Here is a 15459-nt window from a genome sequence, read left to right as displayed (position 1 = left end):
TTCTTTTTAAATATTTATCATATATGCAGTTTTTTGCTTAAACAATTTAACAGAGATTCGAATTTAAATTAATTTAAGGACGGTTTACATTTGTACATGTTTTCGTTGTCAATCAAGGTGTCTAGATGGTTTCCATTTGCAACATAAAGCCAATATGCTATTTTATCTATTAAGAACTAAGAATTAAGTATCGGTGGCCAATTAACTAATGCTGAGCATACGAGGTTACCACGTCACAGTAAGTATTTACATAAGTAGAGCATTAAATTGATCTAATTGCACCAGGCAGCATCGAATTGGCATTTTTTGTAGAACCAGCGGGTCATCCATGCGTTTTTCTTTGACATGTTGGCAGTTTCCTCCAAAAGGTTGAAACTCGTTGGATCGTGCTACATTAAGTAAAGATATTAGTTTATGCTTTCTAAGTATCTTGAACATACTACGTACAATGGGTTTGGGGAATATGCGCTTCATGTCAACGCGATGCAAGTGCTCCTGATGAGCCTGCTGCAGCATCTTGTACTCCGAGCCACTAAGGCATTGCAGGCAAAGATCGCACTCCTCCTTGTTGCAGGACTTGTCGCAATCGTGTGCAGCGCATTTGTTCAAGTCCGTGGCCAGGTTTTTATCAGCTGTGACCATCTCGCTGCTTTCGCCGAGCCTTAAAGTAATAAAATTTAAAGTTTGTTGGGCATAATACAATAATACTTACAATGTGCCACTTGTTGACGTGAGTGGCTTTATTCCGACCAGATTAAACACGCTGTATAGAACTTGCTCGTACAACAGGGAGTTGGGCTTAAAATGAGCAGAAGAGAGATTGGGAGACATGTTGGCCTCCATGAGGAAAACTTTTAGATCTTCGTCGATAAAGAGATCAAAACGCATCAGATCGAAAAAGTTGTGCGTCCTGTAGGATCGCAGTATGTTAACGATGTCTTGCTCCTTGGCCGCAATCGTGGTACGTACAATGTGCTCTACTTGAGGCCAAATCTTAGCGGGATCCTTGCCCTGATCTCGGACATAGGCTTCGAAAACGGTGCGCATGCTGCCGCCAAAGCGATTGTAGTACTTGCGCAGCGAAGGAACCTCCCAGGTGGGCAAATAGTCATCCCCCACAATGTACTTGTCCACATTCTCGGCATCGAAGGGATGGTACTTCACCGGGCAGTACCGAAACAGAACGTCGCCCGTGTAGATGTACACTCGCAAGGGATTCACCGAGGTGATGACGACATAGACTCCAATGTCGAACTTGTGGCCATCCACCAGGTAGGGCCGTTGCACGAATTCCTGCACAAAGGAGTCGTTCGATCCGAAGGCGATGTCAGCGGGTGCTCGCACCTTGATGTGCCGATGCTCGTTGTGCTTCTGGACGAACAGTGCCTGTGGATGCTCCCTGGCGTAGTCCAGGAACTCCTGTCGTTCCGCTGGCAAGCGAAAGGCGCGTGGCAGAAAAGGCAGCTGCGTGGTGCACAGGTCCACCTTGTTGGTTAGGTAACCGCAGCCCGGCAAGTGGTTCACCACCTGATGCTGTCCGAGATTCTTGAGATTGGCGATGGAGAGGAATGGATAATCGTGGGCCCAAAGCAGATTCCAGCTCTCGTTTACGCCCACTCTGCGGTAACCGAACCTGTGCAGCACACCGACCACATGCACCAGGTGCTCCTCCGTGGGACTGCGCCCGAAGATCGCATATGTGGGCGGTGGCTGCAGCTGATCCTCTGCAGAATCCGCCGACTTCCAGGGCAAAACCCTGCTGGCATGGGGCAGCAGCTCCACCACCACGGCCGTGGTCACCGTCGCCGCCAGAAATATCATAACGGGCAGCAGTCCAATGCTGTTCGCTGGCTTCTCGGACTCCTCCGCTTTGGCCAACTACAGAAAAAAGAGAAAGTTTTCAGTTGCTCATCAATGGGAAATGCACCAGTAGTAGACGAACTCACTTTGCCAACGGCCTCCTTGTGATCAGGAGCATTCTCCTCCACACTGGCATCCATTCCGCGATTGGGTGTGCTATTTTCAAACGCTAATACAAGCGACTAATTTAAAACAGACGTTTTTTTAGTCGCGATCTCCACGGCAACCAAACCGAAATTTCCCTTTTGGCATTCAAAGGGAAGCGCCAACGGAACAGCTGTTTCGGAATTTCCCTTTTGTGGCGCGCGTTTGAAAGCGGCATCTTTGGGAAATTTGTAACGGTTATCTAAAATATTTACAAATAATTTTGAGAAAGCTTAAAATCACTTGATAGAAAGTCTTAGAGCTCGTTACTGGGAATTTCAAAATTAATTTCATTTATTATGTTACAAAAACATAACTAAAACACGCATTTTGTTTGTATTGTTTATTTCTATATATTTTTCTTATTTTTTCGTTGCAAAGTAAAAATGCAGCGGCGTACAAAGAACACTGCAGATACCAAAAGAATTCAATCACTCAAGGCCTTGTTCAAAAAAGTGGTTCGCATAATGAGCCTAAATGATCCCTGGAAAGAAAACGAAGATGACCCAAGGATTTCTTCAAACGTCATGAGGAATTTGCCTACGAGAGGGCGCACAAAGTCCAAATCGGGCTTCCTAACTGCAGCGGTATAAACATATATATATATATATAAATATATAACCGAATAATTACTTACTCTATGACAGGATAAATCTTTGATTCGAACACCGCACGTGATTCGAACAATTCCGGAAAGAATGAAATTATGTAAACTGTTTGCTAAGTTGACATGTTTGTCAGGCTTCAGTCCAGTAAAGTACCTTCTTTTTATAAGGACAATAACATTAAACTTGGTTTCCCTTAGAAAATTCGAGCTCGATTAGTTCCTGTGGTGCGTTTGATGCCCGTCGATGCTGGTCGCATTATCATCAGGCAATCGGATGCGCCCATAACCGTGTTTTTTGTGCTTACAGGGCAAGTACATATGATAAATAACGAAAATAACCAGGTAGTGGCTTCAAAACTCAACACCTATATATATAAATCGATGATCCTAACATTTGATTTGCTAGAAGGGAGAAGGAGTGGTCATGGGCTTTCTTGGAGCTGGTGATATGATGGGCCATGTGGAGCTCTTAGAAGGCATCAAACGAACTCACACGTTCAGAGCAGCAAGTATGTTTTTAACTTTCTAATATGATAGTAGTTATGTTTTTATCTATTTATTAATTTTCTTCATTCGGAGAGCTGATAAGGAGCAGCAGTAGTAGTACCCAATTTATTTTATCTAACAACCTTTACCTCTCCCAATTAAATCACACTTAAGGATGATAAGAAGGTGAATTAGGTAAAGTGCAGCATTTGCGGCTCATGTCGGAATAAATGGGAAATACATAGGGCCAGCACGCGATTCGTACGATTGTGTTTATTGGGAGTTTGTTTAGTTTTGTTGCTTTATTTGCGATTGCCTGTACCCACCAATTTAATCAGCAATAAACAACGTTAAGTCCTAATTCGATTCAATCAAAATGAATAACAAAATACCCCCCGCCCGAGTCCGTCACGAATCCGCCAGCTCTATTCAGTAGTATAAACTATTCAGTCAAATATATAGGTTGGCCCAAAACAACACCCGCCTTCCTTTGGCGCATTGGAGCATTGGAGCATTGGCTTGGCTCGATTTTTCGGCTGTTGTGCCTGTTACTCCTCGTGCTGGCAATCTGAAAAAAAAAATAAATAAATACAAAACAGATGCACGCCACCAGAAGCACCAGCAGTAGCAGTGGCAGTAACAGTACTTGGCATCAGCTCCATGGATTCCGTGTGCCCCGATTCGATGGGAGTCGCCAATTCGCCAGTGCGCCAGCAACTATTGAACGCTTCACTTTGCAGCCTACTGCGAACTACTCGTCCTGTTCGACTATGATTTTGCACCGATTCTTGGGGCCTACATGACCAAGATTTGGGACGAGAAGAAGCGGGCCCTCAAGGCGCTGGACTACTTTGATTTCCTCGATGAGGATCAGGTAAAAGCCCCAAGGTTCTTAGAAAGCTCATATATATTGCATACAAAAATCGCATTTCATTGCCAACTATTTCACCCATTATTAAGACAAGCTGTATCATTAAAAACACCCATTCCCTAACAATTACTCATTCCTAGTAATGACCATGAACCCTTGCATAAAAAATATCTATAATCTAGTAATAGAACCTCCCAATTAATAAAATTCTTTGCAACAATGCATTTCTGTAAATATGGTGTAGATCGTGGAAGCTTGTCGATATGGGAGGCTAAAGCAATTCGACCCACTGGATACCATATTCTGTGAGGATATAGGATCCATGACCAATGTCCACTTTGTGCTCAGTGGAGAATGTCTGATACTGCAGTGTCTGAATATAAGGGTCAGCAGTTCTAAAAACCTTTGATTTCTACTTAATCTCCTTACTCTAATTCTAGGTTTCTATGAAAAGGGGAAAAAAGGTATATGAACTTTTGCCGGCGTCTGAAGGTGATGTGTCGAAAATGTTTAGAAAAGCCGTCAGATCCACATTTTCCACGCCAAGTGTCGATGATCAGTCCAAAATAGATATTCTCGATCTTGTGGCAAGTTCGAGTTCCGGTTCCAGTGATGATTCGCAAAAAAGTGCTATTAATCGCAAGGTAAGGCTCACCTTAAAATCTATGCAACTTCAGTTTTTTGGGTTTTAAACACGATGTGTTATTGCTTGATTTGTAGTTTGCTTTTTTTGTTATGTAAATATAAATTTAACTAATATTCAGATGCGAAAAATGGACTTAAGAGACATACAAAAAAGATGCGGCATGATCAAATCGCCGCCAACCAAACCGCGTTTTACTTGGCGCCGCTCCATTCGAAAGTCAACGATGTCTATGTTTTCGCACAGTGAAAATAAGTTTATAAGTGAAGATATATATGAGGATTTTTGGGAAATGTGCGAGAACGATAGTGATACGCAATCATATTCATCGGACTCAGATTTAAGCATGGGCATGGAGTATAAGCAATCCTTCCGCTTTGGTCCTGTATTAAATGGTTTTGCGGGAACCGATTACGATGAAAGCTATGTTTTATCCTCGTCGCTATCTAGTTTATCCTCGAGCAGTGTTGATTCATCCGTAAGTCCCCAGGAATATTTAGGGCTTTATCTTAAATATAAGCTAAATTCAATGTATTTTGCATTTATTTCGCCATTCTGGTTTCCTCTTTGCAGACACCCACATATGAAAGCCATTTCATTGATGTTGGCACCATAACTTTTGGAGGAATTTTCGGCTTGGGCGAGAAAATGGAAAATCGCGTGATAATGGCAAGGAGTACGGTTCAATGCCTGATACTGCCCAGATTTTTCCTCCTGGAGAAGAAACAAAATCCCGGCAATGTCTGGGAGCGCAGACTGTTGTACGTGGATGTCATGATTCCATCCAGAGAAGCCCTTTTTGCACACTATCGCAAAGCTTGTGACTGGAAGAAGTTCAAGAACGACCTCATTTCCGAGACCTTGAAGCCCTCCGATAATGCCGACACACACATTGAAGACGTTCCCATAATTTGCAGAATTGTAGAATCACCAGAGGATCTCAATTAGTTGTGGAAAATAAATTTTGTATAGAGGGGCGTTTTTGTGCTTTTCTGTTGAATCAAAAGTAGATGTTACTTATGACATTTTGGTTCAACTGAAAAATGTAAAAACACCGCTGATAGATTCATATGCATACTGTATTTATAATTATAAACTATTTTTGGTTCGGGTAATAACATCTGAATAATATATACTGGTATGTCTGGGAATCCGCGTCACACTCCGGTTATTAAGGGTCATTACTGGTCAGATTTATTTATATAGAATCCAAGAATAAACCCCATACCTATTTATACATTCCCTTGTGGGATCAACAAGTTGCAGCGACGTCAGCTGAGGATTTGTTTTGGCACCCAAGGTGTTGACATGGCAACTGCAAGCCATCGAGGTTTCCATTGACATTCGGACACCTTCGCTGGTCAGTATTGATTCAACATTTACCCGTGCACGGTGCTTGAGATACTGAAATGACTACGGCAAGTTTACCCAGGGTTCCCGAGGGACTACGGGACCTAATGAAGGTCTATACCAAGGAGGTGTTACGTGAAAAGCCGGCTGACTTGTATGGCTTTTCGGCAAGCTTTTTCAACATGATTGTTGGTGAAAAATCACATCAATCGGTGCGAAAATACGAACCGGTGCAAACTTACGAAACCATCATGAAAAACCGCATACGTCAGCAGGTGCCCCTATCCATGGTGTTCAATATAATACCGGAAAAACTCACCGACCTCATCAAGCAATTTATAAAAGCAGTTCTGAGGGAGAAACCCGATAACATATACATATTCGCACAGGAGTACTTTCAGCGGATGTCCAAGGAAAAGTCGGGTCGAATCGAGTACAGCAAGTACGCGTCCTACGAAAAGTCCTTGAAGGACAAAGAAAACTTAGCTCCTGCATCGAAAGTGACCTGTGAGTGTGGTCGAGTACTCAGTGCTAATAAGAAGGAAGTGGGAAACACCGCCTCCGTATATACAGACAACAAATTGGCCGAGGCCGATCAGCGAACATTTTCCAGCAGAATTACCTACATACAATCGGTCGTCATCATTCAACGACATTTTCGCCGATATCTCAGCCAGCGGAAAATAGCTCGCAATAAGGACAAATGCAATAGCGTCGAGTACGTGGCAGCTGTCCTCCTGATTCAAAGGCAGGTGCGTCGCTATTTGGCCACGAAGCGAGTGGAAAAACTTAAAAATTCACGTGACGCACAAAAACCCGATGATAAGCCCAAAGCTGCCGACTATATGAAAGCCGTTGTGGTCATACAACGACATTATCGCATATATTTGAAAAAGAAGCGGGCGCAAAATCGATTGCAGCACGGCCCAGTATCCCTAGCAACAGCAGCCATCATAATCCAAAGAGCCTTCCGCAGAATGGTGGCACGTCATAGGGCCAAGAGAACCACATCCACCGGCACAGATCAGGCCGAGGAACTCAATGACAATGCCTCCGAGACCGGATCCTACACATCCGTCTCCACCGCCCTGCTTTCCACGGAATCCACCGAGCTGGGAATGGCCAACTTCGAGGAACGAGTCCATCAAAAAATAATTCACGAGGACGAGGAAGTGGAGAACAGCAATGTTGATGGCAGCCTTGAGAAGGAGTATTTTGAGGAAGACATTAAGGGCGAGCGAAAGTCGATAAATTTACGGAAAAGCGGTAATTATGCTAATGTTTTCCCATTAAATTTACTCTTTTAAGCTGAAATTGCATTTCATTTTCGTGTTATAAATTTAATAAAACGTAACCATTTTGCAGAAATTCTTAGCGGTGCCCTAATTGAAAGCATGATTTGCAAACCTGATTTGCAAAACATCAAGGATTTGAACGAATCAAAAGAATTCGATGTTGAATTGGAGAAAAATGAGCACCCAGCTAAACTTGAAGAACAGATTGCCGATGAGAAGATTACTATTCAAGATCCTGAACCGGAAGTTGATAATAAAAGAAGGCTAGACCTAGAAATGATGCCTCAAATCGAAATGAAAGCTGAAAATAAAAGTAAGGATTATCAATCGACAAGCGAGGATCAAGTAAATTCTAATAAAAGCAGCTTGGATGTGGAACCGGAAACGCCAGTGGAGCCCCAGGATAAGCCTGCTACAGGAGATCCAGATAGCAAAACTGAGGATGAAATTAAACCGAATCCAATAAATTCCGACTTCGATCAAGTCGAAAAAAGTAGATTAATAGATAAGATTGCCGAATCGGAAAATAAAGCTGAAGACCCAAGCAGTGATCTTCTAGAAGAAGTTCGCGAAAGTGGAGAATTACCTAGTAAAATTGAGAAAAATGAAAGTGATGATGTACAAGAAAATATTGTGGAACAGACTATCGCCTCATCTGATGAAGTGAAAAATGGCGAGAAAGATAACGCCATTTTTTCGTCCAGTGAAATAGTTCCGCCGCCTAAAGTTCTAAGCTCAGAAAGCCAAATGCAGGAAGTTCCAATTAAAAGCGAAATTACTCCCAAAGTTTCGATTGAAATTGAACATGTTGAAGACATTGTAGACGATTCATTAGAGGGCGCTCATGATTCTAAAGGTATGTAGCGTTTACATTACATTTATTATTAATTGTTATTTATTTTAATCATTTATTTAGCTAACGATTTGACTGAAGGGGTATCGGCAGCAGAAGAGACCAAGAGTATGCAAAATGTAGAAGTAGACAGCTTGAAGAGCATCCTAGTCAATCATAATCTAGAAGTTCGTGAGCAAGGTACTCAAGATAATAATTAATTTGATTAGATTACAATAAACTTAATTAATAATATCCAATGTAAACTTTAGAGGACAGAAATGTGGAAGCATCTGCAGCGATACAAACGATTGTTTCAGATGAGGCTACCCAATCTGCAGATACACATGAAAAGATTCGAGAAAAGAAAAGCATGGAAGATGAAGACGCTGTTCAACCCAATTTGGAATCTCAGGAGGAGTTGATTACCGAAAGCCCAGTTGATCAGGTCGAAACCCAGATACACAATGAGCAGAAACTGGAGTTGGGTGAACACTCGGAAATAATACCTAAAGTGGAAGATGTGCAGAAAACAGCACCAAATAAAAAAGAAGATGAAGTTCATGAAGGCAGCACTGAAGAAGTAGAGATAAATAAAGAAGAACCATTAGAAGAAATCGTTGAATCACCAAATCATGAAATATCACTGGACAAAGAGCTCGAAACTGGTAATAAGGAATATGATTTAAATTTATTATATTTTAATAAATAAATTAATAAAATAATTTACTTAATTTTTTAGACCCCAATACAGATGATCATGAACTGACAGAAAGGAGCCGCGAACGAATGATGGATTTACCACCTGAAGATCTAATAGTTGATCCACGCTCAGCAGAGAAAACTCTCTTGTCAGGTAAGTTTGCAAATTTTGTAAAAAAATAATAAAATATTAATAATACAAAACAAAAAATTAACAGATGTTAAAAAAGAAACCAAATCCATAGATGAATTAGAAGCGACAAAAGAGGACTCTGGACTTGTAATACATTCCAAAACGGATTTATCAGAACAAAACCTTACAAAAAATTTAGAAGAATTGGGTCAGTAACTTCATTAGCTTTATTTCATTATTTTTAACTATTTCTGAATTTAAAGATAAACCTCCGTTTGATGACTCCCCGAAGGAACTAGAAAACTTACAAGATAAAATGAAAAAACCATCACAAGAGGAAATCATTTTAATAGAATCTGAAAGTTTAGAAACTAATGTATCATCTTCAGCTAAAAACAGCATTCTTAGTAAAAAAAATTCTGAAGAAAATAATTCACAAAATGTAGAAGTCATTACTGAACCAACTGAGTTGAAAAAGGAAACAGACTTATTAGCTTATCACATTTCTGAGAAATCGTTAGGTAAGTGACAAAAATGGAATATGTAGTTCAGACAAAGCTTGAATAAATTTTGAATAATAATTTTTTTTATCAGAAGAACTTGATGACAAAGAAAAGATTATACACACTGAACGTGAAATTCAGGAAACAACAACCCGAACGGAACTTTCTGTCATTGATGGTAAATAACTTTTATTATAATTCTTGGAATGACACATACTAATACTTATATTAAAATGAAGGTAATATTTCAATTGAGCAATCTGAAAACTTAAGAGCTGAACAACAGAATTCCGAAGAAAAACTAAATGAAAATCAAGAAGTGAAGAATGAATCTGCTGAACTAGGTAAACTAACACCCAAAAACCCCGATGCCTATGCAAAAGACCTAGAATCATATAAAGAAAAGGCTCCGATGAAAGATAGTAAACTAGAAGGAGAGATTGCGAAGTTGAAAACTGTATCTGAACAATCGGAGGAGAAAATTCCTATTCCAATCGAAACTAAGTCTGTGCAAGCTGAAGATGGTAAAGTCATAGATGAGACGACGGAAAGTTTAGTCGATGCAGAAGGTATGTGTATATTTTACGTTGCCAAAAAAAAATAATATAAAATAGTTTTATATTAGATAAAAACAAAGCTGTTGAAAAAATAATTGATATCACAGGTAATATAACATAATTGTATAATATTTTAAAAATTTAATGACAACCTCTTTATACTTAGCGGGAAATAAATTGTCAACTTCACTTGAAAGCCCTCCTTCATCCGAAAAAAAAGAATCAACTTCTCTTGAAAAACAGCCTTCATCAGAAACAGAAAAGTCAACGTCACTTGAAAAACAGCCTTCATTAGAAAAAGAAAAGCCAACGTCACTTGAAAAACAGCCTTCCTTAGAAAAAGAAAAGTCTACTTCATTTGATGAACAACCTTCAGCTGATATAAACACCGAAGCAGATCCTTTGCAAGAATCCCAACAAGTCCATGGGGAAATGTCCACGGGGAAAGCTGTTGGTAAGTTACATTACATTACATTATTATTGTTATGCTTCGATTATAATGTAACGATTTTATCCAAGTGGACTTACCTACAAATAAGGTTGAGTCTGTTAACAGCCAATTAGAAAAGAATCCCACTTCTCAAGAATTGGAGGACGTACAAGCTGAAGCTAGTACCGACAAGGAAACGGGAGAACCATTCAACTTTTCTGCTAAAAAACAGAGTAGTTATACATAACAGAAATTAATATTCCTATGATATTTATACTTAATTTCATTAAAAAAGGTGAACCTGAAGCATCAAATAAAACCAGCAATACAATAAGCAAAGATATCCCAGGCGAAGATAGTATAGATCACACAAGTAAGAAAACCACTTTTAAATTTTTATTGTTTAATAAATGTTAATTGCAGGAGTAAAACCAGTATCTGAAAAAGTCATTGAAAGTGTGGAGACCAGTGATGTTGATGCCGTTGTGCTTGAAGGTGGTTCTTCAGATGATCCAGCCAAACCTGCTCTAACCGAACCGGAACTAAAAGAAGAAGTTATCGAGGATAAAGATAGTAAGTAGACAAATAGAATCTATAACTAACTTTTTTAATGAATATTTCCTGAAATAGCTTTGAAGCCAAGACCCGAAAATGAATCACCCCAAAATCCCGAAGTAATTACTGGTAAGAATTCAGAATCGAAAACGTTTTAAATTTGTTCTTAAATTAGCAGAGAAACTCTCCATTGCTTGTATCTAATCAATTAATTGGCACCCAAAATTTACCTACTAACCATATTGAGATTGAAAAGACCACCAAGAAGTTATCTAGCCCTAGTGTAAGAGAAAAAGATATTGGCACCCCAACATCGGGTCGACTTGTGCCCACACCCATTGCTGAGTTACAGCTCAAGTCATTCAAGACTCCCAACGACGATGGCGCCTGGTATGATATATATGTGGAGCCCAAGGAGACCACTGGTAGGGATTTGGAGGTCTCTCCAGCACCGGTTGAAGTCAAAAGACCGGATTCGGGTAAAGAAGTTGCTGCTGTTGTAGAAGAACCTACTATAATCTCAGAAAGAGCTCCAAGTTACTATACACCCAAGGAAATTGTAGAAACTCTAAGACCGAAACCAAAGAATTCAGTTTCCTTTTTTGTTTCATTCGATTCGGATGATGGAAAACCCAAATACAAGATACCAAAAAGATTTCGAAATCAACCGAATCAGGATAATAAGAAAGTAGTAAAAGATATTGAAGCTACTCAATCGGAATCAGATATCGATTCCAACGAGGAGGAAATTGAAATTATTGAAGTTGAAGAAGGCGATCCTGAATATCAGCAAACCGGCGGAACTAAACTCCAAACCATATTGGAACTTGATAATGAAAATGAGCTAACCACTGAGTTTAACAGTCAAGGCCGAGCCTTAGAATTAAAAGAGAATGAAAGTTATCTGATAAAACCAAAATCCCCCCTAAATTATATGAAGGAATTTGAGTCAGCTTACAAAACAGACATTTTAAATATCACAAGATCTGTGCAAATCATAGAAAGAGCTTACGAACTGTTCAAGAATAGGACTTCTTTAAAAAGAAAATCTGATTTTGAAAAACAAAACCGGGCTGCAAAAGTTATTCAAAGGTGGGTTCGGAATACCCTCAATCAGAAAGCTTATGATACTCAAAAATCAACACAAGGTCTTGCTGCGAAGAAAATTCAAAGAACTTATCGAAGATATGTTAAAAAGCAAAGGACTCAAAAACAGGAAATGGCTGCACTCATTATCCAAAAGGCATTCAAACGATATTCTCATAGGATCCGCACGGAACTGAATAAAACTCAATCCTTAGTTGACACAGAACTTCAGCAAAGTAAGGCTGCTTCTAAAATCCAAAGGGCTTATAGAAGATATCTTAAATTACAGTCTGCAAGACTCCAAGCGACTGGTAGTCCAGTAAAAGATAATTCAAAGTCAGTAAAATTATCCACTGAATCCGAAATAGTAAATAAATTAAAATCCAATGAAGAAAATGATGTTAGTTTAAGCCCAATTCATAGTCAGGAATTAACTGATTACCCAGAAATTATAAACGAATTGCAACCTGAAGAGCTTCAAGATGTTCCAAAGGATGTAACTGAGAAAAACGTAAATGTAATGGAGTTGAAGAAGAAAGTGTTTAAAGAGGAAGAAGCCCCTTCGAAGGTCATTTCGAGACCAGTTAATTCGGCAAGTGTATCTGCAGAAGTTGAAAAACCTTTGAAAGCATTGGAATTGCTATCAGAAAGTCACCAAGATGCTGAACAAGCTGTGGAAACCATTTCAAAACCAATAAATTTGACACAATTAAGTGAAGAACATAAAACAATAAAGAATTTAGATTCGGACGAGTTCCAAGATATAGAAAACCTTTTAAAAGTCAATTTAACTCCAACTTATTCGCAAGAATCACCTGATAACGTACAAGATCCTAATGAACTGCAGCCTTTGGAACAGCAAAAATTAAAAGAAACAACAAACGCTGAAATAGGCGAAAATAAAAATATTATAAATTTACAGACAGAAAAAGAAAATCAGTTGAAAGAAACTAATCATGATGATAAGCCAGAAATTAAAACTGTACTACAGGCGAATGTATTTCAGGCAAGTCCTACTCATCCTTCAAAGGATGATCTCGTGGGAATGTCAAGTGCAGCTCTAATAATACAAAGAGCATTCCGGCAATATATGGAAAAAAGAAAGCTTGACAATTTAGAGGATAGCTCCATTGATTCCATTACCAGTTCCCGCATAACGGCAATAGAGACTACCAACTATCCAGCTGCTGAAACTCCATCAGGAAGTTTAATTCAGGAAGCTATCGGAGAGCCAGGGGATACTGCAGAAGATACTTCTACGATCCAACCAAAGTCCGAGTGGTTTGTGGGGTCAACTCGCATAATACCAAGCCAGGGAGTCGTTGAAGGAGCTGTTGAGGTGGACACCAATCCGGATCCAGCTGCAATTGCAACCACAAGTAAAGCCGAGCTCACCACCAGCACGCAAGTAGAATCAGTTGAAACAGTAGATAGAACGCATGGCTCGCTTGAATCTAAATTAAATCCTGGTACCATAATCGATGAGAATCTAGACGGTGCATCCGAAAAGGATAATGCAATCTCTTCTGGTTTAGCAGGTTTAGCAGATGCTTCTGAAGGTCATCTTGATTCAGTGGAGGATCCCCTTCTCCTTTCGCAATCCGATTTTGGTGGGCTCGTGCACTGTAAGTTTAGAAAAACCATATGATTTCCGTTTATCCTTTTAGTAAAACTTTAATTTCCTTTAGCTTTGGACATCGCCTCAACTCAGGAACTGCTTAATGCTTTCCTGCAAAACGAGATTGAATATTCTTCTAAACAAGGACCGTTTCCAAGTGCTACACTTCTTGAAGAAGTTATTGAGGAGCCTTGTATAAAAAGATCCGCTTCACTGGTCAATGTTTCCGAAGGTGAATCAGAACCGGACATTGCTAATCAGAAAGTCGAGAATACAGATTCTTCTTTATCTGAAACTACGGGCTTGGACACACTATCTGCAGATACAATAGACAAAGCCACTGTTAAGTTATGCAAGCCCGAGGAAGTAATTGAAAAAATGTCTCAGCTTCGTGACTCAAAGTCCCACGAGAGGATTTCCTCAGCAGATCCCAATTTCGATGAGCCCATAATCCGACCCATGAGTTCTCTGCAGGAGCAATCCAGTCTGGACATCGAGGATGGAGACATCATCGTATACAACCGGCTGCAGCGGGATGAAACTAGGGAGAGCTCTGCTCAAAGCGATTCCGTGGTCTTTGGTGATGCAGAGTCCGAAAATAACCAAGAGAAGCAGTTGCTTAATGAGGAGGAATCCGGTAGGGTGCATTTGATGAGGCACTACACCATCGCAGGAGATGATCCGCGAGGACTATTCCGATCAGTGACCATCGATGACGCTCTGACTTATGTGGAAAACGGAGCTAATGCTATGGGCGCGAGTAGTTTCTGTTTGGACGACGAAACCTCGGAGAACATTCGAAAGAAGATGATGGCCTACTCGTTGTCTGAAACGGATTCCGATTACTTTGATCCGAAAAAGGTCAGCAACGAGGACTTTGACATAGACACGGCCATGGCCGATGCCATGGGCACATCCACTGAAACGGAATCCACTATTGTTTCGGCGGCCACAAAGATCCAGGCTGGAGCTCGCGGCTTCCTGACCAGGCGACGATTGCGGCGAGCTAGTGCTGGCACCAAGTCATCCACGTTGGACACAAAGGCATCTTTTGGCAACGATGCGATCAGCGAGTCCTTGGAACGATTCATCGAGGAGGAGGCGGCTAAGAAGATACAAGCCGCATACCGGATGCACACACGAAAGCGAAAGGGTCATAGCCGGAAAATGGAAGGCATCAGCTTGGAGAGCAACCTGGCCGCCAGACGCCAGAAGTTGCAGCGCGGGGATGCACTTCGAAACGATTCCACTCCGGATGATGAGCACAGTTTGATGGTCAGTGCAGGTAAAGCCCCAAAGGGTGCTAAAACCCAAAGAAGCAAAACCGTTGGTAAGTAATCATTCCCAAATTGGGTAATTGGTAAACAAGATTTTAATATTTAAGTTAACTTATTTTCCAGGCGAGACAAAGTCAAGCGCTGACATGGAATTGAGGTGGCTGAAAATGCGGCAGAATTCAATGCCCGTGCAAATTGATTGCGAAGTTTTCAGAGTAATCCCCAAACATATGCGAAAACGCATAAAAAGCGCCGAGGCGAACAAAAGAAAATAAAGTTTACGAATTTTATATCAACGCTGAAATATATCTAAACTATATCTAAATAAAATATATATTTAATCAGAAATGTTTTTATCAAACAAGCGGAAAGATTTCCGGGAGTAAATCATAACATTTAATTTTCCTCAATTTAAACACATTCAACTTAAACAGACCACGGATGAGCGGATGGCTGCCAGTTTGGCTCTAAACATTAAACGCATTTGACGGATTTATGGGATGGGTGTGC

At 40.3% G+C, this 15459-nt stretch overlaps 3 protein-coding genes across 12 annotated transcripts; 2 read left to right on the top strand and 1 right to left on the bottom strand.

Annotated features, from left to right (window-relative positions):
- LOC6536557 (probable tubulin polyglutamylase ttll-15) lies at window positions 1-2162 on the bottom strand. Its single transcript, XM_002097097.4, has 4 exons — window positions 1947-2162; window positions 713-1878; window positions 448-661; window positions 1-389 (listed from the first exon to the last, which is right to left on the bottom strand). Exons 1-4 carry the CDS (start codon window positions 1998-2000, stop codon window positions 273-275), a joined length of 1551 nt encoding a protein of 516 aa, XP_002097133.1. The 5' UTR covers window positions 2001-2162; the 3' UTR covers window positions 1-272.
- Window positions 2163-2267: 105 nt separating this feature from the next.
- LOC6536556 lies at window positions 2268-5693 on the top strand. Of its 8 annotated transcripts, XM_002097096.4 has the most exons (9): window positions 2278-2591; window positions 2652-2756; window positions 2810-2953; window positions 3018-3120; window positions 3838-3971; window positions 4213-4353; window positions 4409-4612; window positions 4733-5089; window positions 5185-5693. In XM_002097096.4, the coding sequence occupies exons 1-9, from the start codon at window positions 2391-2393 to the stop codon at window positions 5557-5559; spliced, it is 1764 nt and encodes a 587-aa protein (XP_002097132.2). In that variant the 5' UTR covers window positions 2278-2390; the 3' UTR covers window positions 5560-5693. The 8 variants fall into 8 exon arrangements, 7 of the variants coding, with proteins under 7 accessions (XP_039232802.1, XP_015047830.1, XP_039232801.1 ...); XM_039376866.2 differs by lacking the exon at window positions 4733-5089 and having other exon boundaries at window positions 2276-2591; XM_039376865.1 differs by lacking the exon at window positions 2278-2591 and having other exon boundaries at window positions 2672-2751.
- Window positions 5694-5934: 241 nt separating this feature from the next.
- Window positions 5935-15274, top strand: LOC6536555 (titin). Of its 3 annotated transcripts, none has more exons than XM_039376863.2 (18): window positions 5935-7227; window positions 7327-8112; window positions 8173-8289; window positions 8361-8756; window positions 8831-8944; window positions 9009-9131; window positions 9187-9444; window positions 9518-9604; window positions 9666-9995; window positions 10052-10090; window positions 10150-10437; window positions 10503-10646; window positions 10709-10786; window positions 10837-10986; window positions 11044-11087; window positions 11147-13679; window positions 13743-15002; window positions 15073-15274. In XM_039376863.2, the coding sequence occupies exons 1-18, from the start codon at window positions 6021-6023 to the stop codon at window positions 15222-15224; spliced, it is 8106 nt and encodes a 2701-aa protein (XP_039232797.1). In that variant the 5' UTR covers window positions 5935-6020; the 3' UTR covers window positions 15225-15274. The 3 variants fall into 3 exon arrangements, with proteins under 3 accessions (XP_039232797.1, XP_039232796.1, XP_039232798.1); XM_039376862.2 differs by having other exon boundaries at window positions 11144-13679; XM_039376864.2 differs by having other exon boundaries at window positions 5940-7227; window positions 11044-11097; window positions 13590-13679.
- Window positions 15275-15459: the final 185 nt, after the last annotated feature.

This window comes from Drosophila yakuba, chromosome 3R, assembly GCF_016746365.2.
Source record: "Drosophila yakuba strain Tai18E2 chromosome 3R, Prin_Dyak_Tai18E2_2.1, whole genome shotgun sequence".
Classification (NCBI taxonomy): Eukaryota; Metazoa; Arthropoda; class Insecta; order Diptera; family Drosophilidae; genus Drosophila; species Drosophila yakuba.
This window is presented reverse-complemented; position numbering and strand designations above follow the sequence as displayed.

Coding starts and splice junctions, on each gene's coding strand:
- LOC6536557 (XM_002097097.4), bottom strand. CDS start 2,000: ATGGATGCCAGTGTGGAGGAGAATGCTCCTGATCACAAGGAGGCCGTT. Junction 1,879..1,946: donor ACAAGGAGGCCGTTGGCAAA/GTGAGTTCGTCT, acceptor TTTTTTCTGTAG/TTGGCCAAAGCGGAGGAGTC. Junction 662..712: donor ACGTCAACAAGTGGCACATT/GTAAGTATTATT, acceptor TATTACTTTAAG/GCTCGGCGAAAGCAGCGAGA.
- LOC6536556 (XM_002097096.4), top strand. CDS start 2,391: ATGCAGCGGCGTACAAAGAACACTGCAGATACCAAAAGAATTCAATCA. Junction 2,954..3,017: donor TAAATAACGAAAATAACCAG/GTAGTGGCTTCA, acceptor TTGATTTGCTAG/AAGGGAGAAGGAGTGGTCAT. Junction 4,354..4,408: donor TGCAGTGTCTGAATATAAGG/GTCAGCAGTTCT, acceptor CTCTAATTCTAG/GTTTCTATGAAAAGGGGAAA.
- LOC6536555 (XM_039376862.2), top strand. CDS start 6,021: ATGACTACGGCAAGTTTACCCAGGGTTCCCGAGGGACTACGGGACCTA. Junction 8,757..8,830: donor GGACAAAGAGCTCGAAACTG/GTAATAAGGAAT, acceptor TTAATTTTTTAG/ACCCCAATACAGATGATCAT. Junction 8,945..9,008: donor AGAGAAAACTCTCTTGTCAG/GTAAGTTTGCAA, acceptor AAAAATTAACAG/ATGTTAAAAAAGAAACCAAA.